Below are 26,915 nucleotides of genomic sequence, written 5' to 3'. Positions count from 1 at the left end.
TCGTAGAAGAAATCTGGATCGTTGGCTCCTGCAAGCCAAGCTGATCCACCGACTTAAAGGAGAAGTCCGGCCAAAATTATTTTTTTATATGTTATTACTGATGGAAAGTTATACAATTTTCTAATGTACATTAATTATGGGAAATGCTCCTATACTGCTATTTCCCTTAATTTAGTGTACCAGGAAGTGTTAGAATTCTCTCAGAAGCAGTGACGTCACGACGAAAGGTGTAATTCCTATGGAGTGTCCAGCAGGGGGTGCACTATATATAGAAGTCAATGAGTACCATTGACTTCTATATATAGTGCGCCCCTGCTGGACACTCCATTGGAATTACAATGGATGTGTATGTAATGTAATATACAGTGTTTTTGATTGAATACATTTATGAAATACTTTGGGGAGCAAGTGTCCTTGCTCCCCAAAGTATTCCATAAATGTAAGCAATCAGTACATCACAGTAAGCCCGCCGCCCGCCGCTACCGAACGCCCGCCGCTGCCACCACTGCCGCCGCTACCAAACGCTCGCCGCTGTGGACTACTCTCAACTACTACTCTCCCCACCTGCTCATAGCATGTGCAGGTGATGGGAGAGTAGTAGCTGGGTTATATGGCTGAGATCGCCGCCGCGATGCCGCGCAGGGGGAGCCGCTCATCACTGCAGCTATCATCTCCCTCCACTCCCCCCTCCTGCTGCTTCCTTACTCTATGTGATAGCTGACTTCCTGCCGGGCCGTCGCTCTCCGTTCACACGTGCCGGCGGCCGGGCAGGAAGTCAGCTATCACATAGAGTGAGGAAGCAGTAGGAGGGGGGAGCGGAGGGGGATGATAGCTGCAGTGATGAGCGGCTCCCCCTGCGCGGCATCGCGGTGGCGATCTCAGCCATATAACCCGGCTACTACTCTCCCATCACCTGCACATGCTATGAGCAGGTGGGGAGAGTAGTAGTTGAGAGTAGTCCGTACCGGCGGGCTTACTGTGATGTACTGATTGCTTACATTTATGGAATACTTTGGGGAGCAAGGACACTTGCTCCCCAAAGTATTTCATAAATGTATTCAATCAAAAACACTGTATATTACATTACATACACATCCATTGTAATTCCAATGGAGTGTCCAGCAGGGGCGCACTATATATAGAAGTCAATGGTACTCATTGACTTCTATATATATAGTGCGCCCCCTGCTGGACACTCCATAGGAATTACACCTTTCGTCGTGACGTCACTGCTTCTGAGAGAATTCTAACACTTCCTGGTACACTAAATTAAGGGAAATAGCAGTATAGGAGCATTTCCCATAATTAATGTACATTAGAAAATTGTATAACTTTCCATCAGTAATAACATATAAAAAAATAATTTTCGCCGGACTTCTCCTTTAAGTCTTAGCCCAACCGGCCTAAACGAGGGGTTTAATTTTGTGGCCTTTATTTATTAAATCAAACTTGTTCCTGCCATACTCCTTCTAATTTCTGATAATTCATACATATCACGCAATTATTGATTTTGGTACGTTTGTATAGACTAATAGAGAAAAACAAGCCGATATGGAGCTGTTCTAGAGTCACTGCTACCACTGCGCATATAAGTCACTGGGGAACACTCCTGACCTGACGGCACTAGTTACTATTAGTTGGCGCAGCTTTTTTTGCGGAGCTCTACCTTTTTAATGGAGTCAGTGCCCCGAATGGGTTACTTCTGCGCATGTACGTCACTGGGGAAGCCTTCTGATTTGACGGCAACGCTAGGGGATTGCTAGTGACGTGACTGGGTTGTGGGAGTTTCCCTGCCGCGTCACTCAGTGCCGCCCGATGCTGCAGCTCCCATGTTTGTTTCCAGCCTGTTAGAACTGCTGTTAATCTATTACGATTGGTCATTGTATGCAGAATAGACATTGGTAACATTTCCTTTTGGAATATACGTTCAAAGTTTTCATTGGACATTTAGACCTTTGCAACCTGATTGGCAGCGCACCCCTATGAGCTGTCAATCAGAGGTTATTTAGCTCCAGAATCGGCCTGCAGTCAGTCTGCCCACCACCTCTTGACAAATGCACCAAGCGTGCCGAAATATTTTGAGAGGGGGACAAGCTGAGCTTTTAATCGCATCAACACTAGCCATCCTTCACTGACTTAAACATGCAGGTGAGTCATTGTCATTACTAGGTTACACTTCATATTACAACATGGTTTAGGTTATAGCTACTAACAATAGAAGGGACCATCCCCTAGATGGCAGTGTTGTTGTAATTTTGAATCTATGTTTCTATATTAGTTTGATCTTATTCTTGATTTAGCATAATAAATTTTTGTTCAATATTCCTATAGGTTATTGGTAAATTCAGGGTATTTTGGGCTGCCTTTTGGCAGCTCTTAAATTAAGGGGAATCTGTTGGCACTTTCTGACCACTGTATCTTTGCAACACAAGTGTAGGAGGTGGGGCTAAGTTATGTAAATTCTTTTCAGTATCAGGGTGGGTTCACATTTAGGAATCCGCACGGAGAAGTTCTGTTGGATTCTGTCGCCTCTCGCGGCTGCGCACATCTCCGCCTGTCCCATAGACTCAATTAAAGCGGCACTAACAGCAGGTTCTGCCCAGAGAACCTGCTGATATGCGCTAGAAGCTGCTTACCTTAGCACAGATTGCCGTTTATAACGTTTTCCTCCTCCCCCCCCCCCAGTCCTCCAAAATACCCTAATTGCCCCTATGCAAATAAGGTGCTTAGGAGCATTTGGGGCGTCTCCCCCCTGCTCCGAGCACCACTGTGTGTCGCCCGCTCCCCCCCCCCCCCCCCCGTACTGCCCATTATGCATATTCATATATGCATAGTGGTCTTGTTTAGACGGCTTCTTCCTGTGCATGCGCGAATCGGCCGTCAGTCTGACGCTGGAAGAAGAATCCTCCTCTGCTTCCAAGCTGTTTTCATCTGAGAAGTCACTGACATCAGTAAGTATACGTTTATGTTCGTCTTGTCAATGTGTCCCTGTTGAGAGATTGTTTAGGCTGTGGATGATGGGAATGGATGAGGGTAGTGTGGATGATGGGAGTGTTGGTGCATGTAGTGTATGATGGGAGTGTGCATGCAGGCAGTGGATGATGGGAGTGTGGATGACACCCCCATCATCCACATTGCCCTCATTCATTCCCATCATGCACACTGCCATCATTCACTGCATGCATGCACACTGCCATCATATACTACATGCATCAACACTTCCATCATCCACTGCAAGCATCCACACTCCCATCATCCACAGCATAAACTACCTCTCGACAGGGACACACTGACAAGACGAACATACTTACAGATGTCAGTTACCTCGGCGATGAAAACATCTTGGCTGCAGAGGAGAAATCTTCATCCAGCGTGAGACAGCCGGTTGATTCGATCATGCGCAGGAATATGCCCGTCTCTGACTGTGCATAGTGGGCGGTACATTGGGGGTCGGGCTCGGGGGCACTCAGTAATGCTTGGAGCAGGGGGGAGACGCCCCAAATGCTCCTAAGCACCTTATTTACATAGGGGCGATTAGGGTATTTCGGAGGAATACGGGGGAGGAGGACAACGTTAAGAACTGCAATCTGCTGCTAAGGTAAGTAGCGTCTAGGGCATATCAGCAGGTTCTCTGGGCAGAACCTGCTGATAGTGCTGCTTTAAAGTACAGACCATGGTGCAAAAAATTACGCCTCAAAAAAGTGTTAGAAAGAGCAGAAAAGAGCTTGGAGAACATAGGTAACATTTCAGTTTTACCCCCCCCCCCCCCCAAAAAAAAAAGTGTTTTATTTTTAATTTCAAAGCGCAAATAATTTTTTTCTGGTTTTGAGGTATATTTTATGAAAAATTTAGGTCTTTCAATGCAAAGTAAAATTAGTGGTGCATAAAATAAGTTCATAATAGTCTGTTGGTGGAAAAAAGCGTTGTAGCCTTTTAAACGCCCGGAGAAAAAAAAACGAAAGCACAAAAATGGAATTTGGTTCAGTCCTTAAGGGGTTAAAGAAGCAATCCGGGGCTATTGAAGACTGAAAGTCAGGGTCTCCAGTGCATCTCTACGAGAATGGTTACGCCTCTTAGTGAATCCGGCCGGCGTACCACATTTACACATGATCAATGAGGCCACGCCTCCTCCCCGCCTTATCACCCCCTCCAAAGCTCCGCCAGCCCGCCCATCGGGCGAGCCGGGCGTACGGGAAGAAGGGGCGAATCTGCACCTTCTCCCTGGTGTACGCCAAATAAATGGCCCCCACAGTCATAGTTTATCCCTCTCCCTGCTGTAGCCTGGCGCACATACTTACTATTGAAGGTAGAAGTCCCATGACACGGTTTCAGTCCGGTCCCTCAGCGCCATTCAAATCCTGCGTACGGTGCGTCACGGCTCTTCTGGCCCCTCTTCTATCGGGGGCTCCTATGCATCTCTGTGAGAGCTCAGAAAGGGTAGAAACTGTATGATTCATCAGGCCCCTCCTCTGATTACCTCTGCACCTGGAATCTGCATTTTTTTTTTTTTTTTACTTACAGAGCAGGGGAAAATTGTTTTCCTACAGAGCAAAGCTAAACATTTTTTGATTTAAAGGGAAACAATCACACTAAAATTGGCCATAAAGCTAAGGAAACGTGCTGGTACATCAGCCAGCACGCTTCCTAAACATTCCCCTGTAGCCTCCATCCCATGTATAAACAGCCCGCAAGGTTAGCTTAATAGTCTCCTGCGCTTTATGTAAATTACCATGCAAGTAGTCACGGTGGGCGGGGGCTTCTTCAAGTAGTCACTGGGTCCTGGGTCCATGGATACTATGCAGTTTTTTTTTTTTGTACATAATCCAGTGTATAAATATACTAAAAATATATGGGACAGATTTTTTCTTTTTGTTTTTTAATGTGTATCAATTGTTGTTGTAGGGCTGTCTCTATATTTGTTTTAATTCTAATATGTCACATTAAATCTGTTTTATATTTTCCATTATTTATTTATTATCATTATTAATTTTTTCTTTCCTTACAGATCCTTAGCAGTTGGTATCAAATCTGGTTACAAGTTCTTTTCATTGCCTTCTGTGGATAAGCTTGAGCAAATATATGAATGCAGTAAGTTTGCCGTTATGTATTTAATTTTTTAAAATTTCTTAATTCATTTATTAAAGGGGAACTCCGGGTAGAGGAAAAAAAAAAATGAAACTTCTGCAGAAGCATATATCAATACTTACCGATCTATCCCAGTTTTGAAACTACCAAAAATCCATTTGTTTTGAGGGTTTTTGTTCTGTTTTGTGTTTCTGTATTTCCTGGTTTAGCAGATGTACTCAATACTACAGGTTCCAGAATGCAATGATTTCCCTCAGCTGTTCCATCACAGTCCCCCACCCTGCCTATTCCCCGCCCAAAGCTGTTGCAGGACATCTAGGCTGTGTTCACACATTGCAGTTTCATTGTGTTACTGAATTATTTGCAGTACTTTATCATTTCATTGTGGTCCCACCGACACAGCACTCTGTATTCTCTACCTGTAACGCTGATATTGGAATAAAGCAAAGAACTTTTTAAATTATATTTTTATTTTTTTTCCTTTTTATCTCCCCGCACATATTATGATCAGGCATCTTTTATATTTGAAGTTGATTGCCACAAAAAGGACTTTATCCGATGATATTTTACATGGGATATACTGTTTTTGCCTTGTTTTTTGTGCAGGTGGGATTGGCAGTGCCGGCTCTATCCTCTCTGCTGTTTTAGAATTATCTATTTGTGTTACTGCATCATTTTTGTGCAGATGCTGCAGTACTGCATTGACACTCCAACATGTGTAAACACAGCCCTAATTTCTCTGTAGACTTTTGCACAATAGGCAAAGTTGAAACACCTGCTTCTGGCCAGTCTGAGATGGTGAATCACGCCCTCCCCCCTCTCTGCATCATCAGCCTGTGCCTAGCAGACACACACAATGTGAGACAGAGGCATGGAATATTTGTCTCCTAAGGCTATGTGCACACTGAGGAAAAGGCGAGGAATTCAGCTTGAAATTCAGCTCGAAATTCAGCTTGAAATTCCTCCCGTAAAAAATGTGCAGAGCAAAGTCCCATTGTGTTCAATGGGTTTTCTGCTCTGTTGTTCACACTGCAGAATTTCCGAGCAGAATTTTCTGCTGTAGATCTGCTAGAGGAATCCTATAGAAGTCAATGGGGGGCTTAAATTCTGCTTGAATTCTGCCTGAAAACTTTCAGCTACAATTCCTCGAGAATTGCTCAGTGTGCACATAGCCTAAGGTGGGAAAGCAGTGGGAGCAGGAGACAATGTGAATTGGCACAGAGGCCATATTTCTTCACTTCCTTGATTTCTATCAGCTACAAGTGTGGCAGAACCGTACAGATACAGTAATACATTATATAGACACATCTATATAACTTTAAATGTAGCTTTGTCCATCGTGCAGAGAGAATATAATGAGTACGGCACTACATGTATGTCCAAACTTGACGTAGGGCACAGTAGGTGATAGGCAATAAATTTGTGATCAGAACTATACGGGTGGTGCTCTGTCACAGGAGTTCCAGATGCATACAGTAACAATAGGATAATTAGAAACATGGCACTCACTGCTCTTAGTCTTCTCAGTTTCTTTATTTATTTATTCATACAAACAATGTGCATAGACAGGTATATGGGAGGACGCCTTAGCGTTAGCAGCGACAGCTGTTTCTTGCCTTCCGGCACTTCGTCACGGCTGACAGTTTTACCCCAGGCCGTGCGGTGTAAAAACAAAAACCCTCCAAAAGAATTTTTCTCTGGTTTCGCAGTGTACTTTATGAAAAAAATTCAGCCTGTCATTGCAAAGTACAATTAGTAGCTCAAAAAAATCTCTAGGTGAAAAAAATGCAACTGCTATGGCCTTTTAAGCACAATGAGAAAAAAACGAAAACGCAAAAATTTAAATTGTCCCGGGCCTCTAAGGGTTAAGCAGAGTGGCAAAAATAAAATAAGGTGGTTTGTGGTCTGCGAAAAGGTTGAGTAGAGCAGTACATCAATGTACCGTAAAGCACAACAGAAGAAAAGTTTAAACATCAAATCTTGGCATACAATGCAATCATTAGCATGATAACAATAAAATGAAATGTTCCAGTTTCTACCAATGGGCATAGGGAAGAAAGTATGTAAACAACCCCCAGGTAAGGGTGCCTTTACACAGAGAGATTTATCTGACAGATTTTTGAAGCCAAAGCCAGGAACAGACTATAAACAGAGAACAGGTCATAAGGGAAAGACTGAGATTTCTCCTTGGATTTTCAAATCCATTCCTGGCTTTGGGTTAAAAATTCTGTCAGATAAATCTCTGTGTAAAGGCACCCTAAGGCTGCATTCCCACGTTCCGTGATCCTGACGGATCACGGACGTGGAATGCATGTACCGGAGTCCCCCCGAGCCCGGACAGCATCTGTAATTAGATGCTGGGAGCGGGGGAGACTGTATTCATAAGCGCCGCACTGTAATGAATCAGCCACGCGATGCTGTTACTACAGCGCGGCGCTTATGAATAGAGTCTCCCCCGCTCCTAGCATAATTTGGCGATGATGATCTTGCTATAAGTAAAGATAAGAAAATGATGATCTTGGCTGTATGTTCAGACTTGTCAAGGCTATCTAGAGGGAGACAATGGGTGATTTCTGCTCTACTATTGTGCAGACTATCATCACTACAGAGCAGTGCATCTACTGTACTTGCCAAATATGTTTTTCCTTTAAGAGAATTACCTTCAACCCCACAGTCTGTAAGAGAGGTTCTTAGCTAGGGAGAAGAATTGCGCGGTGAGGGCAATCTAACCAGGGTGACCATTCCTCTACAAATCTAGGGTATCGGAGGGATTCAAGAGCAATGATTTGCTCATAAACGTGTTGTTAAGGGAGGTAATAACCTTTATTTTAGGAGGACAGGGAAATTTCCAGTGTCTGGTCAAAACAAAAATTTGCAACAAAATGGTCTTAATTTAAAGGGAAAATTTTTCATGGTAATAAACAACAGTACCAGTTGGGGAGACTGCTAGTGAAACCAGGGCCAAAGACCTGTAGTAAATTTTTACATTGAGTCCAATAACCCTGGATGGACATGCATGTCCATAATAAATGGAGAAGAGTTCCTTTTTCATAACAGTGCCTGCAACATAAGTCTGTAAAGTCTGTGTAAGGTTACAAACACACTTGCCGGATCTGCAGCGAGTCTCCTTGCTGCGTTTTTGCAGCGAGACTCGCTGCAGATCCCGGCCCTATACTTTCAATAGCAGAGAAACTCGCAGCAGGGATGTACATCCCTGCTGCGATATTGTCTGCAGCCCGCCCCATTAACCCCCCGGCCGCCGGACATTATACATTACCGGGTCCCCGTTCCTGCTTGCTTCTGGGCACCCGGTGTCTTCACGGCCCGCCCGGCCAATCAGTGCGCTGCGGCGGGGCAGCGCACTGATTGGCCGGTCGGAACGCGCCGGAAGCCGCTGAAGCAAGCAGGAGCCGGGATCAGGTAATGTATATCGCCCCCGGCCGCACGATCGCCCCCAGCCCCGCAGCCCCCGGCCGCACGATCGCCCGCAGCCCCCGACCGCACGATCGCCCCCAGCATCGCAGCCCCCGGCCGCACGATCGCCCCCAGCATCGCAGCCCCCGGCCGCACGATCGCCCCCAGCAGGCGATCGTGCAGCCGGGGGCTGCGGGCGATCATGGGGCTGCGGGCGATCGTGCTGCCGGGGGCTGCGGGGCTGCGGGCGATCGTGCGGCCGGGGGCTGCGGGCGATCATGCGGCCGGGGGCTGGGGGCGATCGGGGCTGCAGGGGGGGCGGCAGGATATACATTACCTGATCCCGGCTCCTGCTTGCTTCGGCGGCTCCCGGCACATCTGCCCCGCCGCAGCGCACTGATTGGCCGGGCGGGCCGTGAAGACACCGGGAGCCCCAAAGCAAGCAGGAACGGGGACCCGGTAATGTATAATGTCCGGCGGCCGGGGGGGGGGGGGGGGTTAATGGGGCGGGCTGCAGACAAAATTGCAGCAGGGATGTACATCCCTGCTGCGAGTTTCTCTGCTATTGAAAGTATAGGGCCGGGATCTGCAGCGAGTCTCGCTGCAAAAACGCAGCAAGGAGACTCTCTGCAGATCCGGCAAGTGTGTTTGTAACCTAAATCACTGCTAATCCTGCTGGTGGGTAGTACCAATGGAGCATTGTTTTGATTGCTGACTTGACAGGGGAACTGCATTTAAGAAACATAAAGGGAACCTGTCTTCCCGGCTGCTGGGGTGAAGCCCGCCCAACCCCCCGGTGAAGCCCCTTCTTATACTTATACCTTCCTTGAAGTCCCGGACCTTGTCCCTCCGCCGAGAAATTCTTGTTGAAAGCCGTGCGCACGCTCACCAGAGATGATTCCGATACCCATAGAGAATGACTGCTTCAGTCATTCTCTATGCGTGTCGGACTCCTCTTTGGTGAGAGAGCACACAGCTTCCGACGGGGATTTATTGGCGGCTGGATGGGGACCGGGACTTAAAGGAAGGTGTAAGTATTAGGGGCTCCACCAGAGAGTCGGGCGGGCTTCACCCCGGCAGCTGGGGTGACAGGGTTCCTTTAATTTTTGCTCCCTTAGATGTCTTAATTTTCCATAAAGAAGACTGTCGAACAAGAATTGAGAACATTTATTATATACTGTATAGTAGTTGTCCTCACAACCTGGCATAACCAGACAAAACCAACCACCTCACCCTTAGCCCCCCCCCCCCCCACACACACACACACACACTTATTGGCATGGCGACAGGGGTCTTACTTTTGGAGAATGCCTTATTTTCAGCTATTCTTTAAATTCTGCACTGTGCCTTATTTTTGGAGGTTGTCTTATTTTTTGGGAAACTGTAGTTCTCTTTCCCAGGACTTTAATCGGTGTACTTTGCTAATATGGGAATACATTTTGCAAAGTACATGAAAGAACAGCCATAATATGACACGTTAACATGTACAGTTATACAATTCCTGCTATAATGTGCCTGCACTTACACTCAGCTATACACAGTGCTACTATAATGTGATTGCACTTAACTCAGCTATACACACTGCTGTATAGAAAAAATTCTGTTACTGTCCTCTCGCACAGCTCTGTGATTCTCACTTTTTTTTCACCTGTTTTTCAGGTTTATGCAGTTACTATACATTATACTCCACACGTTGATTGCTATACTGCTACTTATAATGCAACATATTCAGCTCTTTCTAAATGTTTGTTTTATTTGTTTTACATGTTATTCAGAATAAAAAATATTTTGGGGGAGTGGAACCAATTGTCTGTATTTCAATGATTTCTTATAGGAAAATGGAAAATTTTTAATTTTATATATATATATATATATATATATATATATATATATATATATATATATATGAGATCCTTTGTGTTTTTTCAACAGCCGACACTGAAGATGTTTGCATTGTGGAGCGGCTATTCTCCAGTAGTCTTGTTGCTATTGTCAGCCTCAAAGCTCCTCGAAAACTTAAAGTATGTCATTTTAAAAAAGGAACAGAGATCTGCAACTACAGTTATTCTAACACCATCTTGGCAGTAAAATTAAACAGACAGGTGAGTAAAGAGTGACAAAAAATATGGATCGTTCCTTTGTTTTTCTTACATACAAAGTTTATTTTATTATATCTGTTCTTGGGATGCTAATGGTGATAAATGTAGTAACCAACAGAATGAGATATGGTAGTAAGAAGACCAGTATCTAAAAATGTACATTGTATCCAATTAGTGGAGAGGGCATTAGTTGAATGCCATCAGTACAGCCATATTGACAAAAGTGATGACAAGCAGGAGCTCTATTACCAAATTTAGTCACAGCTCTATATTTTATTGGGAGTCTCTTGCATAACACCTTCTATATAAGCTAGGATTCATTGGCAATCCACTGATGGCCACAATTCCAGCTTGACATTTGTACTGCACATAACCACATTTGCCTTTGTCACTTAAGCTTTCACTCACATTCTTATCTTAAAACATTTCCAGTACTAATGATTTTCCTCTGCATTTTGTAACCTCCCTAGAGGCTTATTGTGTGTCTGGAAGAATCCCTGTACATACACAATATAAGAGATATGAAAGTTCTGCACACTATCAGAGAAACACCCCCAAACCCAGCAGGTAAGTGTCCGAAATTTGTCAATTACATATTTTCTGTTCAAGTTCCAAACAAAACACAGATTGTATTGCCCTTTTAAAAGTTCTTATTCACTAAGCTGAGATGAAGAATACATTTCTGTGGTTGTGTTGCCTATGAAGATGACAGAAGATTCTAATGTTGATGAACAATGTATTTTAATTTTGTTTATCAGAAATATACAAATAAATGACTGCCCAATATAAAACTGATAAGTGACTATCCCTGTCCAAATTAAGTAAGCTGAGCGCTAGCGACGAGGACATGACACCAGGCAAAATGTTAGTATTGGAGTGCGCACTCAATTTTATTTGTTTCACATTAAATATATTAACTCTTAATACAGGCGGGATTTCAAGTCACAAAGACACATACATATAACACTCTGAAAGGTCATTCCATAGATGGTCAGCAGTTTCCTGTCCTGCGCAATCAAGTTGGAACAACATGTTGTTTACCATATATTGTTTATATAGCAGTGTCTCTTCCTTGTGTCTGTATGTAGGTTCATGGTGCTCTCCTCCTAGGCGTGCTGCCAGCATTCCTTTGCTTCTTCCAGAAGCAGGTACACGGCTGAAGCCTTTTTATAGGGAACCTGTCACCCCCCCCCCCCCCCCCCCCCATGCCGGGGTGAAGACCGCCCGACCCCCACTAGAGCCACGGATACTTACCCCATCTCGCCAAGTCCCGCTCCTGGAGCTGGTCCCGGGATGGAGATATCCTTGTCGGAAGCCCGTCGCGCGCTGCAGAGATAAGTCTGATGCCCACAAAGAATGACGGCTCCATTCATTCTCTATGGGCGTCTGACTCCCCTATGCAGCGCGCGGGCCGGGCTTACGACAGGGATATCTCCGTCCCGGGACCGGCTTCAGGAGCGGGACTTGGCAAGATAGGGTAAGTATCCGGGGCTCTAGCGGGGGGTCGGACGGCCTTCACCCCGGCACAGGGGGTGACAGGTTCCCTTTAACCCTTTGAGGACCAGGCCCAAAATGACCCAGTGGACCGCGCAAATTTTGATCTTAGTGTTTTCGTTTTTACCTCCTCCCCTTCTAAGAGCTCTAGCACTCTCAGTTTTTTTATCTACAAGCCATGTAAGTGCTTGTTTTTTACAGGAATAGTTGTACTGTGTAATGGCGTCATTCATTTTACCATAACATGTATGATGGAATACCAAATATATTATTTATGAAGATATAAATAGGTGAAATCGTAAATAAGAATGCAATATGGTAACGTTTGGGGGGTTCCTGTGTCTACGTAATGCACTATATGGTAACAGCGACATGACACTATTATTCTATAGGTCAGTCCAAACACAACCATATGCAGGTTACACAGATTCTCTAATGTTATATATGTATTTTTTTATTAAATCCTTTCTTTTGGCAATTAAATATTAATAAAATGGGCCTATTGTGACGCTTATAACGGTTTTATTTTTTCACCTACGGGGCTGTATGGGCTGTCATTTTTTCCGCCCTGATCTCTAGTTTTTATTAATACCATATTTGTGAAGATCGGACGTTTTGATCACTTTTTATAGATTTTTTTTAATATATAATGTAACATAAAATCGGTAATCCGCGCACTTTTTCCCCTCTTTTCGTGTACGCCGTTTACCGATCACAATGACGCTTGTTATATTTTAATAGATCGGACAATTACGCACGCTACGGTATATTATATGTTTATCTATTTATTCATTTTTATATGTTTTATTTATATAATGGGAAAGGGGGGTGATTTAGACTTTTATTGGGGGAGGGGTTTTGGGGTAGTGTGTTAGTGTTTTGAACTTTTTTTTTTTTACACTTTTGAAGTCCCTTTGGGGGACTTTTACATACACTAGTTTGATTTCTACACTGATGAATGCTATGCCATAGGCATAGCATTGATCAGTGTTATCGGCGATCTGCTCATTGAGCCTGCCTGTGCAGGCTCAGTGTAGCAGATCGCCGATCGGACCGCACAGAGGCAGGTAAGAGACCTCCGGCAGTCCGTTTCAACGATCGGGACCCCCGCAGTCACACTGCGGGGGTCCCGATCGGTAAGTGACAGGGGACTCCCCATCACTTACACTTTAAGGGGTTAATGACACGCGGCAGCCGGCCCCCACCTGCTATGAAGCGCGCTCCGCTCCGGAGCGCGCTTCATAGCGGGAAAAACACCCAGGACGTAAGGTTACGTCATGGGTCATCTGGGGACAGACTTCCATGACGTAACCCTACGTCCAGGGTCGTCTAGGGGTTAAGGATTACAATCTTTTTATGGCCTTTTATGGCCATCATATTTTTGTTACTCAGTTTTTAATAGCTTTTACTTAGTAATTTTTATTATTTTTAGTACTTTTGTATTAAAATAAATAGCGCAATCGGCCAAATATAGACCCCACACGTGGAGATATGCTTGTAGAAAGTTAAGTCCAACCTGACCTGTCTTTTTTTAATAAATACTTGTATTCACCATAAAATACCAACTCTGAATTACCCATTTTTAATGCTCTGTGTTGTGCTGTTCCTAGAAATGTGTCACTCAATAACCAACTAGTGTTTCAAGTTGGGAGCCTGTCCTTACACAGTCTGGCACTGTTAACTCTTATTGGAACAGCGCAACATTTAGCTTTAAACATGAGTAATCCAGGATTGATATTTTAAGGGCATTGCATGTTTTTGCTAGAACTCTCAGGTCAAAAGTGGAATGCCCCAGGGAGGGGGATGCAGGAGTACAAAGATTCCCAGCAGAAATCATAGACCTCTAGTGAGCCAGGTGCAGGTGTATAGATCAATCGGGCAGATGAATTATTATAAATGCATAATGCTAATCAAAAGTATGCAAAACGGACGGCAAAAATAAAATATTATATTAATCAATGCATTTTCCCTTTGTAATGTGTTAGAGCTTTCCTCAGGCATACAGTCACATCCAAAATAGCACTCTTAAATATCATATCAATGACCCTAATGACAGAGCCTACTTCCGGGTCACCAATTGCCACAAAACATTCATAGAAAAATTAATACAATTCTTCGTATAAACAGAATATTCACATAAAATGGCTAGTATAAGTACAACTCCCCAGGGAGGGGGGTGAGAGAAAAAAAAGAACATATTCTTACCACTTGGCTCCTGCGCTACTGCACGTATTCCACTACTTCTGCCTCTTCTAGGTTCTGTGACGTGATGTAGCAGGCCCACTCGGCCCTTCTGTGTAAGGCTGTAGTGAGAATATAAACTGCCCAGACAGATGTATGAATTAGTGCAAACATTAGGGTCTTAGCAGTTGGCCAAGGACAACATCTTCAAGGAGTTTGTATGTTCTCCCTGTACTTGAGTGGGTTTGTGGTCTGGGTTTTCTTACACACTTTAAAGCGACTCTGTACCCACAATCTGACCCCCCTAAACCACTTGTACCTTCAGATAGCTGCTTTTAATCCAAGATCTGTCCTGTGGTCCGTTCGGCAGGCAATGCAGTTATTGTCCTAAAAAAAATACTTTTAAATTTGAAGCCCGTGCCAAACTGGAGTATCTGTGCCTTAACTTTGCCCCACCCCTCCGTCAGCATTTGGAATGCCACTGAAACATTTTCTGCCACAGGTGGGAAATAGGAGGCAAGCTGCCTGGAGCATTCCTAATGATGAAGAGGGTGGGGAGGAGCGACAGAGAGGTTGTGCAAAGTTAGGGCACAGATACTCCCGTTTGGCACGAGGCTTCAAGTTTGAAAGTATTTTTTTAGGACAATAACTGCATCACCTGTCGAACTGACCGCAGGACAGATTTTGGATTAAAAGCAGCTATCCAAAGGTACAAGTTGTTTGGAGGGGTCAGATTGTGGGTACAGAGTCGCTTTAAAATGTACAGGGACCAATATCAGTGAAAAGCTCTGTACAGCACTAGTTTGGTGCTATATGAATAAATTTGAAGGTTATTTATGAATTATCCAAAATATATGTAGATGTACTAGCGTTCTGCTTTGTGAAAATGTTCCATGAATCCTGTTGCCAGGGAAAGCTCCCAAATTCAATGTATGGCTCTCATGGAAACATGGCTTCAAGAGTCAGACACAGCCTCAACTGCTGCTCTGACCCATGGAGGCCTTCAATTTTCCCATTCTCCTAGACCTGATAACAGGCATGGTGCAGGAGTAGGTGTACTTCTCTTCCAGGACTGCACTTACCAGGTCATTACCCCTGTACCCTCTCACTCATTATCCTCTTTTGAAGTGCACACCATTAGACTCTTCCGGCCCTTTTCCCTGAGAGTCTCAGACATCTATGACCCCCCCTGGTTCACATCGACACTTTCTTGACTACTTTTCTACCTGGATTCCTTACTTTCTATCTTCTGACATTCCTGCCCTCATTATGGGTGACTTTAATATCCCTATTGACATGCCACTTTCCCCATCGGCCTCTCGGTTTCTTACTCTAACCTCCTCCCTTGGCCTCTCTCAGCATTTTGACTCTCCAACCCACAAGGGTGGGAATACCCTGGGTCTTCTCCAGACTTTTCCCAGTGTCTCGCCTTTTTCAATCATTAATACTCATTCTCCTCCTGACACCCCAACCTCGGTCATGTACAGAAACTTACATGCCACCAACACCCAACAACTTACAGACTCTGTACAGTCATCACTGCCTCCTATCTCTTCGCTCTCCTATCCCAATCTGGCTGCCAAATGCTATCACGACACCCTCAAAACAACCCTTGGCACCCCTCACACCTCAATCATCAAAACACAGACGCCCACAACCCTGGCACACACCTTCAACTCGTTTTCTTCTATGGTGTTCTAGGTGTGCTGAACTTTCTTGGAGGAAGTCTAAAACTGATGCAAACCTCCTACATTACAAATTTGTGCTTAGAAGCTACTACTCAGCTCTTTATTCTGCTAAACAATCTTACTTTACCTCTCTCATTTCTTCTTCTATATCCCATAACCTAAAACGTCTCTTTGATACCCTCAACTCCCTCCTCAAACCCAAAGTTCAGACAACCGTAACTAACCTCTGCGCTTTAGACCTAGCATCCTACTTCAAGGAAAAGATAGATACTATCCCTCAGGAGATCACCTCCCAGTCCCCAAGTAGTGTTGTTCCTATTCCCTCTTGTATTTCCTCCTCTTCCCTCTCAGTATTTGAACCTTTAAGAGGAGGAAGTCTCCAGACTCCTTTCCTCCTCTCGTCCCACCACCTGCCCTAGTGACCCTATTTCCTCAAACCTTGTCCAGTCTCTCTCTCCTGCTCCCACTACTTACCTTACTAAAATCTTCAACCTCTCCCTTTTCTCTGGCATCTTCCCCTTGACTTTCAAACACTCTATTATCCATTATCACTCCATTACTGAAAAAAACCTCCCTAGACCCATCCTGTACAGCCATTTATCGACCTGTCTCTAATCTTCCTTTTATCTCCAAACTGTTGGAACGCCTGGTCTATTCCTGCCTAACCCGCTACCTCTCTGACACCTCTCTCCTATACCCACTTCAGTCCGGTTTCCTTCCTCACCACTCTATTGAAACTGCCCTTACTAAAGTCTCTAATAATCTCCGCTCCGCCAAATCTAAAGGTGACCATTCTTTGCTCATTCTCCTGGATCTATCTGCAGCTTTTGACACTGTAGACCATCTGCTCCGCTCTATCGGCCTCAAGAACTCTGCTCTTTTCAGGTTTTCCTCCTATCTCTCTGACCGCTCCTTTAGCGTATCATTTGCTGGTTCCTCCTCATCTTCTCTTTCCCTTACAGTTGGGGTTCCTCAGGGATCAGTCCTGGGCCCTCTCCTTTTCTCACTTTACACTTTACCCATCGGACAAATCATCAGCAAGTTTGGTTTTCAATACCATCTCTATGCTGATGATACCCAGCTCTATACCTCCTCCCATGATATTACCCCAGCACTTCTACAGAACACCAGTAACTGTCTGTCTGCCGTCTCTAACGCTATGTCCTCCCTATTCCTAAAACTAAACCTTGCTAAGACTGAGCTTCTTGTATTCCCTCCCTCTGCTAACCGCCCTCCACCTGACATCTCAATCTCTGTCTGTGGTGCAACCATAACCCCTTGACAACAAGCCCGCTGCCTTGGGGTTATGTTTGACTCTGATCTGTCCTTCACTCCTCATATTAAATCTCTTTGACGTTCCTGTAATCTGAATCTATAAAACATCTCTAAAATCCGTCCCTTCCTTACTGTCGAATCTGCTAAAACTCTTATTGTCGCTCTGATCCATTCCCGTCTTGACTACTGCAATTCCTTACTAATCGGCCTTTCTTCCTCTAAACTCCCCTCTTTCCAGTCCATTCTCAGTGCAGCGGCCAGGCTTATCTCCCTGTCCAGCCGCTATACCGATGCCTCCCCCCTGTGCCAGTCATTAGATTGGCTCCCTATTAAACACAGGATTCAATATAAACTCCTCCTGCTCACCCACAAGGCTCTCCACAGTGCTGCACCTCCCTCATCTCTGTCTACCGCCCTACCCGTGCCTTACGCTCCTCTAACAACTTAAGACTAACAACCACCTTAATCCGCACCTCTCACTCCCGTCTCCAGGACTTCACCCAAGCTGCACCAGTTTTATGGAATGCATTACCCAAGACTGTCAGACTCACCTCCAATACCCAAAGCTTTAAATGTGCCTTCAAAACTCATCTGTTCAAACAGGCTTATCAGATTCCCTAAATTGCCCCCCCCTCCCCCCAATACATACGCCAGGCATTCAAGCACTTAGACCTGTAGCAGGCAGGCAATGGTTGATGACTGGTTTATCCACCCTTACCTGCACTGCCTTATTTATAAAGATGGCCAGACCATGCTAAAAAGGAAGGACTTTGCCATTTTGTCGAGCACCCCCTCCTAATAGTCTGTAATCTATATCATCTATATCATAAAAATGAAAGTCTGTCTGTCTGTCCTGTATAGACTTCCAAACGTCCGTTTGACCCCAAATTTGGCCCACAGATACATTAGGTGCCTGGGCAGGTTAGAGCGAAGGTCCCGCATACTTGCCAGATGTACAGGAGGGGAGGGGGAGGGGTAAGAGCGCCCCATAGAGATCAATGGGATAATCTCCAAACTGCACACACAGGTGATATAATTAGCTGCAGCAGCTTTGCAAGCAGAAACGGCAGTTGGGAGCCTTAGCAAATAATAGGATTACTAATTTCATTTTCACAGGGAGCTGTGGTTGCTAGGGCAGCTGCCTCACAACATCCACAGTAATAACTGGTAGACCCCCTTTTAAAACCACCATACCAGACCTGACCAATACCGCCATACTATGACTGGATAAGACTGCCATACTAGACCTGACCAATACCGCCACACTGTGACTGGATAACACTGCCATACCAGACCTGACCAATACTGCCATACTGTGACTGGATAACACTGTCATATAAGACCTGACCAATACCACCATACTGTGACTGGATAGCACTGCCATACCAGACCTTACCAATACCGCCATACTGTGACTGGATGACACAGCCACACCAGACCTGACCAATACCGCCGTACCGTGACTGGATAACACTGCCACACTAGACCTAACCAATACTACCATACCCGCCTTTGAAAAGACACTAGATTTTCTGGCAAGTCTGAACAGAAGGTGGAAGACTAGAAAAAAAAAATTAAAATTGTTTCCTTCCCCCTGCTCCCTGGTGCTGCCCTAGGCAGACCACGAGTGCCTAATAGTAAATACGACCCTGCAGGTATACAGGACACTACAGGTATACAGGACCCCAAAACTATACACTACAGGTGCAAAGGACCTCCACCAGCTGTATACTACAGGTATACAGGATCCCAAACTATACACTACAGGTATACAGGACCTCCACCAACTCTATACTACAGGTATACAGGACCTCCACCGACTATATACTACAGGTATACAGGACCCCAAACTATATACTACAGGTATACAAGACCTCCACCAACTATACACTACAGGTATCCAGGACCCTCAAACTATAAACTACAGGTATAGAAGTCCTCCACCAACTAAACAGTACAGGAATACAGCACCTTCACCAACTATATATTACAGGTATACAAGACCCGAAACTATACAGTACAGGTATACAGGGCCTTTACCAGCTATACACTGCAGATATACAGTACTTTCCAAACTATACAGTACAGGTATACAGCCCCACCCTTAATTATACACTACTGGTATACAGGACCTCCCTCAACTATACACCACAGGTATACAGCCCCCCCAACTACACACTACAGTTATACAGCCCCCCAACTACACACTACAGGTATACAGGACCCCCTCAACTATACACTACAGGTATACAATCCCCCACCCCAACTATACACTACAGGTATACAGGACGGATGTTTTAAAGTTTTTAGTTTATTTCTAATGTGCATAAGCTACAATTTACATAAACAGTGCAGAACTGTCGGGTATATAGGGGCATTTAGGGCTACTGGCGATTTTCCCTTTAAAAAAACAAGGACATAGATTGGCCTCCTGGGCACCTTAGAATAAATCTAATTAACACACTGACACCTTATACCCGGACAGCGCCGGGTACATTTTCTAGTGTATGGATAATTATATGTAGATCTCTGTAATGTCTGATTTTTTTTCTATGTATGTACCCCAGAATTGTAAAGTGCTGCGGAATCTGTTGGCGCCATATGAATAAAAATTATTATTATTATTACAATGTATGGAGCTACCCTAAAATGAGTAAGAATTTGGCTGTTGGTGAGGTATTACTTTGTAGCCTACTGCATCCCTTTCGATTATTGGTTTAACACATTTGGGCTGCTCCTTTCCCCTCTTTTATTTGATCTTTTTATATAGAATCACTTTAAGCCCAAAACCTTTAATTTGGTTATCCTGCTTTCGTGTGGCTGAAAGGCAAACAAGATCACATAGCCTTGTACGCAGATGATCTTTTGATGTTCATTTGGGATACAGAGGTAGCTATACCTAGAATTATGGAAAAATTAGCAGGAAGTTTCAGGGTTGAAAATCAGCTGGAGCAAATCCATATGTGTGAACTTGCCAATTGATCAGGAAGATACTAGGTATAAATATGGGTTGAAACAAATAAAAGCAGACCAAACCTTTGAATATCTGGGTGTCACAATTTCTAATGCCCCCTCAACCTTAATTCGTACCTTAAAAAACTCAGAAGATAGTTCAACCTCAGCTGATGTGTGATTAGAGCAGCCCCAATCTGGATCCTGAGTGAATATTTTAGGAGAATTGAGCTAGAGCTTAAAGCGTAACTGTCATTTCAGGGTAATTGTTTTTTTTAAAACATTAAATATCAACAGTTCAAGCTATTTTAAGAAACTCTGTAATAGGTTTTATGTACTAAAAGAGTTTCCTTCTGTACTGAAAAAGCAATCTCCCAGCCTCCCCCCTCACATCAGATGAAGCAGGATTTCTCTGTCCATTATGTGGCTATGGAGAGGGGAGGGGCTGTTAGGAGTGACTGAGCACGGAGCCGTCCCCCCCCCCCCCCCCCCCCTAACCGACGATCGCCGCTATTAACATTATAGCGGCGGCCGTCGGTAAAGGGGATTACCGGTGCCGCCGCCTTTCATCTCCGGCGGGGGGAGATGAAATAAGTGTCCCCCAGACCTCAGATCAGCCCCCCCTAGTAGGGCCATCACTAACCCCCCTCCCCCGGCGGCCATCAGATCCAAGATGGCCGCCGCCATCGCTGTGAACAGACTAATGTCTGTTCACAGCGATGGAAAAGTTAAAATGAACGAAAACCCCATGCTCTCCGCCACCGGAGGTAGCGGAGAGCATGGGGCAGTGATCGGGGACCCCCCTGTGGGGTCCCGGTACAAGCGATCAGCGGTATCATCCCCGCACTTTTTATCACCTGTCACCATGAATGATTGTTGACAGGGGATAAAAAGTGATGTCGCCCCCCTGTCACCCCCGTCCCCCAGTCACCCCCCCTACCCCTTATACGTTACCTGATCCTGGAGCTCCTTCCTCTTCGGCGTCCTGGCTGGTTGTGAAGTGCCTGTCTCTGTCACTGAACTATGATTACTGTGATAGAAAATATCACAGTAATCATAGTAATACAGTGAAAATGAATGTGCAGAGTACAAAAAGTGACAAACATACAAAAAAATAAAACACACACTTTTTATTATAGTAATAATTGCAGTTTACTCCCAAATTACCCCTACCCCCCCCCAGATTGCCCGTAACCACCGCACGTTGCCCGTAACCACCGCACGTTGCCCGTAACCACCGCACGTTGCCAGTGACCCCCTCCAGATTGCCCGTAACCACCCTAAATTACATGTACCCACCCCAGATTACCTATAAGCACTTCAGTTTATCAGTAACAATCCCAGATTGTCTGTAACCCTTCCAGGTTGCACATAACCCCCCCAGGTTCCCCGTAATCACCTCAGATTACATGTAACCCCCCAGATTGCATGTAACCACCGCACGTCGCCTCTGACCACCACACGGTACCTCTGACCACGCCACGGCGCCTATGACCCCCTCCAGATTGCGGTGCCCATGCCAGATTACAGGTACCCACCCCAGATTGCCTATAACAACTTCAGTTCATCCATAACCACCCCACGTTGCCCGTAACCACCGCAGATTGTCTGTAAGCACTGCAGGTTGCCCGTAACGACCCCACGTTGCCCGTATCCACCCCAGATTGTCTGTAAGCACTGCAGGTTGCCCGTAACCACCCCACGTTGCCCGTAACCACCCCAGATTGCCTGTAAGCACTGCAGGTTGCCCGTAACCACCCCACGTTGCCCGTATCCACCCCAGATTGTCTGTAAGCACTGCAGGTTGCCCGTAACCACTCCACGTTGCCCGTAATCACCCCAGATTGCCTGTAAGCACTGCAGGTTGCCCGTAAACCCCACGTTGCCCGTATCCACCCCAGATTGCCTGTAAGCACTGCAGGTTGCCCGTAAACCCCACGTTGCCCGTATCCACCCCAGATTGTCTGTAAGCACTGCAGGTTGCCCGTAACCACTCCACGTTGCCCGTAATCACCCCAGATTGTCTGTGACCACCCCACGTTGCCTGTGACCACCCCACGTTGCCTGTGACCACCCCACGTTGCCTGTGACCACCCCACGTTGCCTGTGACCACCCCACGTTGCCTGTGACCACCCCACGTTGCCTGTGACCACCCCACGTTGCCTGTGACCCCCCCACGTTGCCTGTGACCCCCCCCACGTTGCCTGTGACCCCCCCCACGTTGCCTGTGACCACCCCACGTTGCCAGTGACCCCCTCCAGATTGCCTATAAGAACTTCAGTTTATCCGTAACCACCCCAGGTTGCCCGTAACCACCCCAGGTTGCCCGTAACCACCCCAGGTTGCCCCTAACCACCCCAGGTTGCCCCTAACCACCCCAGGTTGCCCCTAACCACCCCAGGTTGCCCCTAACCACCCCAGGTTGCCCCTAACCACCCCAGGTTGCCCGTAACCACCCCAGGTTGCCCGTAACCACCCCACGTTGCCCGTAACCACCCCACGTTGCCCGTAACCACCCCACGTTGCCCGTAACCACCCCACGTTGCCCGTAACCACCCCACGTTGCCCGTAACCACCCCACGTTGCCCGTAACCACCCCACGTTGCCCGTAACCACCCCCACGTTGCCCGTAACCACCCCACGTTGCCCGTAACTACCTCAGGTTGCCCATAACCACCCCACATTACCTGTAATCTCTTTTTTATTTTATTTTAGTAACTGCGCTATTCTAATAACCATTACTAACTGCGGTTTTGTTCCAGTAAATTGGCGCTCCTTCCCTTCTGAGCCCTGCTGTGTGCCCATACAGTGGTTTATGCCCACATATGAGGTACCATTTTACTCAGAAGAACCTGCGTTACAGATTTTGGGGTACGTTTTCTCTCTTGTTCCTCATCAAATTGAGAAATTTCAAACTAAACCAACATATTATTGGAAAAATTCGAGTTTTTCATTTTTACTGGCCAATTTTGAATACTTTCCTCTAATACCTGTGGGGTAAAAATGGTCACCACATCCCAAGATGAATTCTTTGAGAGGTGCACTTTCCAAAATGGGGTGACTTATGGGGGGTTTCCTCTCTGCTGACACTACAGGGGCACTGCAAACGCACCTGGCGCTCAGAAACTTCTTCAGCAAAATCTGCATTGGAAAAGCTAATTGGCGCTCCCTTCCTTCTGAGCCCGGCTGTGTGCCCATACAGTGGTTTACGCCCACATATGGGGTACCGTTGTACTCAAGAGAACCTGCGTTACAAATTTTGGGGTGTATTTTCTCTTATGTTCCTTTTGAAAATGAGAAACTTTAATCTAAACGTATATATTATTGGAAAATTTTATTTTTCCATTTTTTTACTGCCTAATTGTGAATACTTTCCTCCAGCCCCTGTAGGGTTAAAATGCTCATTATACCCCTAGATTAATTCTTTAAGGTGTGTAGTTTCCAAAATGGGGTCACTTATGGGGGTTTTCAGGATACCAGACTTCTAAATTCATTTAAAAAAAGAACTGGTCCCTAAAAACAATCAGTTTTGGAAACTTTCACGAAAATGTGATAATTTGCTGATAAATTTCTAAGCCCCATAACACCCTAAAAAAGTAAAATATTTTTACCAAATTATGCCAGAATAAAGAAGACATATTGGTAATGTGACTTAGTAACTAATTTATGTGCTACGACGTTCTTTTTTTAGAAGCAGAGAATTTCAAAGTTCATAAAATGCAAATTTTTTTTATTTTTCTGGGTAGAGGAAAAGCAAACCGGCACAACCACTCTGCAAGCCTCGATAATATAATGGGCAAAACGGCAATAATACGGGGTGCTCTTCCTGAATAAGTGCAGTGCAAGCATCAATAATCATATTCCAAGAAAGAAAGCATAAGGAGGCACTCACCGTATAAAATCTTCCTTTATTATAACATCTTTGTAAAATCACAAGTCAGAGTGTGTAGCAGACGGCGGGGACGCCGCTCAGCAGCTGATAGTGTGACAGCTGTTTCCCGCGCGCATGCGCGATTCTTCAGACACTCCTCCACCCGCTCACGTCTGCTCCTAAATAGCTTTCAGGATAGCAGGTGAGTGGACGCAAATACATGTAATACATAAACAATATAGTTAAAACCAATTGCTGTGAAGGTACAGATTCTCGCATGGATACATAAAATAAAGATGGCAATCAAAGAAACATACTTAAATCGATGCGTTCATTCAGACCACAGGCGCTTTGTGCGTTAGTTTGTAAAATAATTCTCGCTTCTTTTTGTAATAATATTTTGTTCACATCTATGTTATTTTTTTGAAATTCACGTACAAGGCCCAGAAATTTTAACTGGCTAACATCGCCATTATGTATAGTGTCCATGTGATGTATCAATCTTGGAACGCCTTTCTTTGTTTTTATAGATCTTACATGTTCGGAAAACCTTTTATTTAAAGCCCTGGTGGTCTTGCCTATATAGAATAGACCGCAACTGCACATGATGGCATATATCACATTTTTGGATCTACAACAGATCATATCATTTATACGAAAGAAAACTCCTCCAAGTTGTATACTTTTGCATTCATGAAAATGACTGCACCAGTTACAATTTTTGCATTTGTAGTTGCCAGCCGGCAATGTTTGAGTTAACCAGTTTTTAGTAGATTCTTCACTTATAGTGCTACAGAAAGAACTTCTGACTAAAGTATCTTTAATGTTCTTACAGCGACGGAAGGTTACTAGTGGGGTACCTGAAAAATGTTTAGACAGTATGGGATCAAGATACTAATCAATTTCTGGTGGCTCTAGAAGGCTTAACCTATACTAATGGTATGATTTTAGGGGCAATTGATGTAGAAAGCCTATATACTAGAATTCCTCAGCACAAAGGTGTAGAAGCTATTCGAGAAATTCTGCTCTGTTCTGACAAATCTATTGACTACATTAATTTTGTGTGTGATGGACTTCTCTTAATTCTTGAAAATAATGCGTTTACTTTTGATAATGAATGGTTTACCCAAAAAGAGGGTACTGCGATGGGTACGCCCGTCGCATGTACCCTCGCAAATCTATATTTGGCAGTACTTGAAAAAAACATGATTTTTAATGTCTCTAATCCCTTTCTACTTGCTATAAAAGGTTTTTTTTAGATTCGTGGACGATATCTTCGTCCTTTGGGAAGGTACCACTGAAACTTTTTCAGAATTCATACAGTATCTTAATTCTAACTCTAATTCTAACTGAACATGACATTTACATACAAAACAGACCCCATCCAAATAGAATTCCTTGATGTTTTAGTTAAAATAGTAGACAATCAGATAGAAACCACCTGTTTTAGGAAACCTACAGCTACCAATGCATTTTTACATCATACCAGCTATCACCCCACCCATAGCAGAAAAGCTGTTCCTTACGGACAGTTTTTAAGACTCAGACGTATAAATAGTACCGACACTACTTATATACAACAATCTGAGGAGCTAGTAGAACGTCTAGAAGCTAGAGGATATCCCAGAATGGCGCTGGAACAAGCGCGTACCAAAGCTCTGAAAGAATCACGTATTGGTTTAATACATAAAAATAAAAAACACAGAAACAAAAAAACCGCAGACGTCACTACACATACACGTTTTGCCTTTTCTTTTAAATTCAACCCAATGGCCGATAGCATACGTAATGTGATTAAAAAACACTGGTTTCTCATTGCTCAAGATCCCATACTGTCTAAACATTTTTCAGGTACCCCACTAGTAACCTTCCGTCGCTGTAAGAACATTAAAGATACTTTAGTCAGAAGTTCTTTCTGTAGCACTAAAAGTGAAGAATCTACTAAAAACTGGTTAACTCAAACATTGCCGGCTGGCAACTACAAATGCAAAAATTGTAACTGGTGCAGTCATTTTCATGAATGCAAAAGTATACAACTTGGAGGAGTTTTCTTTCGTATAAATGATATGATCTGTTGTAGATCCAAAAATGTGATATATGCCATCATGTGCAGTTGCGGTCTATTCTATATAGGCAAGACCACCAGGGCTTTAAATAAAAGGTTTTCCGAACATGTAAGATCTATAAGAACAAAGAAAGGCGTTCCAAGATTGATACATCACATGGACACTATACATAATGGCGATGTTAGCCAGTTAAAATTTCTGGGCCTTGTACGTGAATTTCAAAAAAATAACATAGATGTGAACAAAATATTATTACAAAAAGAAGCGAGAATTATTTTACAAACTAACGCACAAAGCGCCTGTGGTCTGAATGAACGCATCGATTTAAGTATGTTTCTTTGATTGCCATCTTTATTTTATGTACCCATACGAGAAGCTGTACCTTCACAGCAATTGGTTTTAACTATATTGTTTATGTATTACATGTATTTGCGTCCACTCACCTGCTATCCTGAAAGCTATTTAGGAGCAGACGTGAGCGGGTGGAGGAGTGTCTGAAGAATCGCGCATGCGTGCGGGAAACAGCTGTCACACTATCAGCTGCTGAGCGGCGTCCCCGCCGTCTGCTACACACTCTGACTTGTGATTTTACGAAGATGTTATAATAAAGGAAGATTTTATACGGTGAGTGGCTCCTTATGCTTTCTTTCTTGGAATATTTTTTTATTTTTCATGATATTTTGAGGTTTTTCACAAACACACAAAGTAGTGACCAAATTTTGCCACTAACATAAAGTGCCATATGTGACGAAAAAACAGTCTCAGAATCGCTAGCATACGTTAAGCATC

The 26,915-nt window shown here is 44.5% G+C and overlaps 1 protein-coding gene across 3 annotated transcripts in view; it reads left to right on the top strand.

The window, feature by feature from the left end:
* The window catches only part of WIPI2 (WD repeat domain, phosphoinositide interacting 2), a 150,675-nt gene that overhangs the window by 5,281 nt on the left and 118,479 nt on the right, over positions 1 to 26,915 (top strand). For all 3 annotated transcript variants that reach the window (XM_069983577.1, XM_069983574.1, XM_069983575.1), the window contains exons 2-4: positions 5,006 to 5,088; positions 10,432 to 10,601; positions 11,069 to 11,165. In XM_069983577.1, the coding sequence (XP_069839678.1) occupies positions 5,006 to 5,088; positions 10,432 to 10,601; positions 11,069 to 11,165 (350 nt within the window). The remainder of the gene's footprint in view (positions 1 to 5,005; positions 5,089 to 10,431; positions 10,602 to 11,068; positions 11,166 to 26,915) is intronic.

The sequence above is a fragment of the Dendropsophus ebraccatus genome, chromosome 9 (genome assembly GCF_027789765.1).
Source record: "Dendropsophus ebraccatus isolate aDenEbr1 chromosome 9, aDenEbr1.pat, whole genome shotgun sequence".
Taxonomy (NCBI): Eukaryota; Metazoa; Chordata; class Amphibia; order Anura; family Hylidae; genus Dendropsophus; species Dendropsophus ebraccatus.
This window is presented reverse-complemented; position numbering and strand designations above follow the sequence as displayed.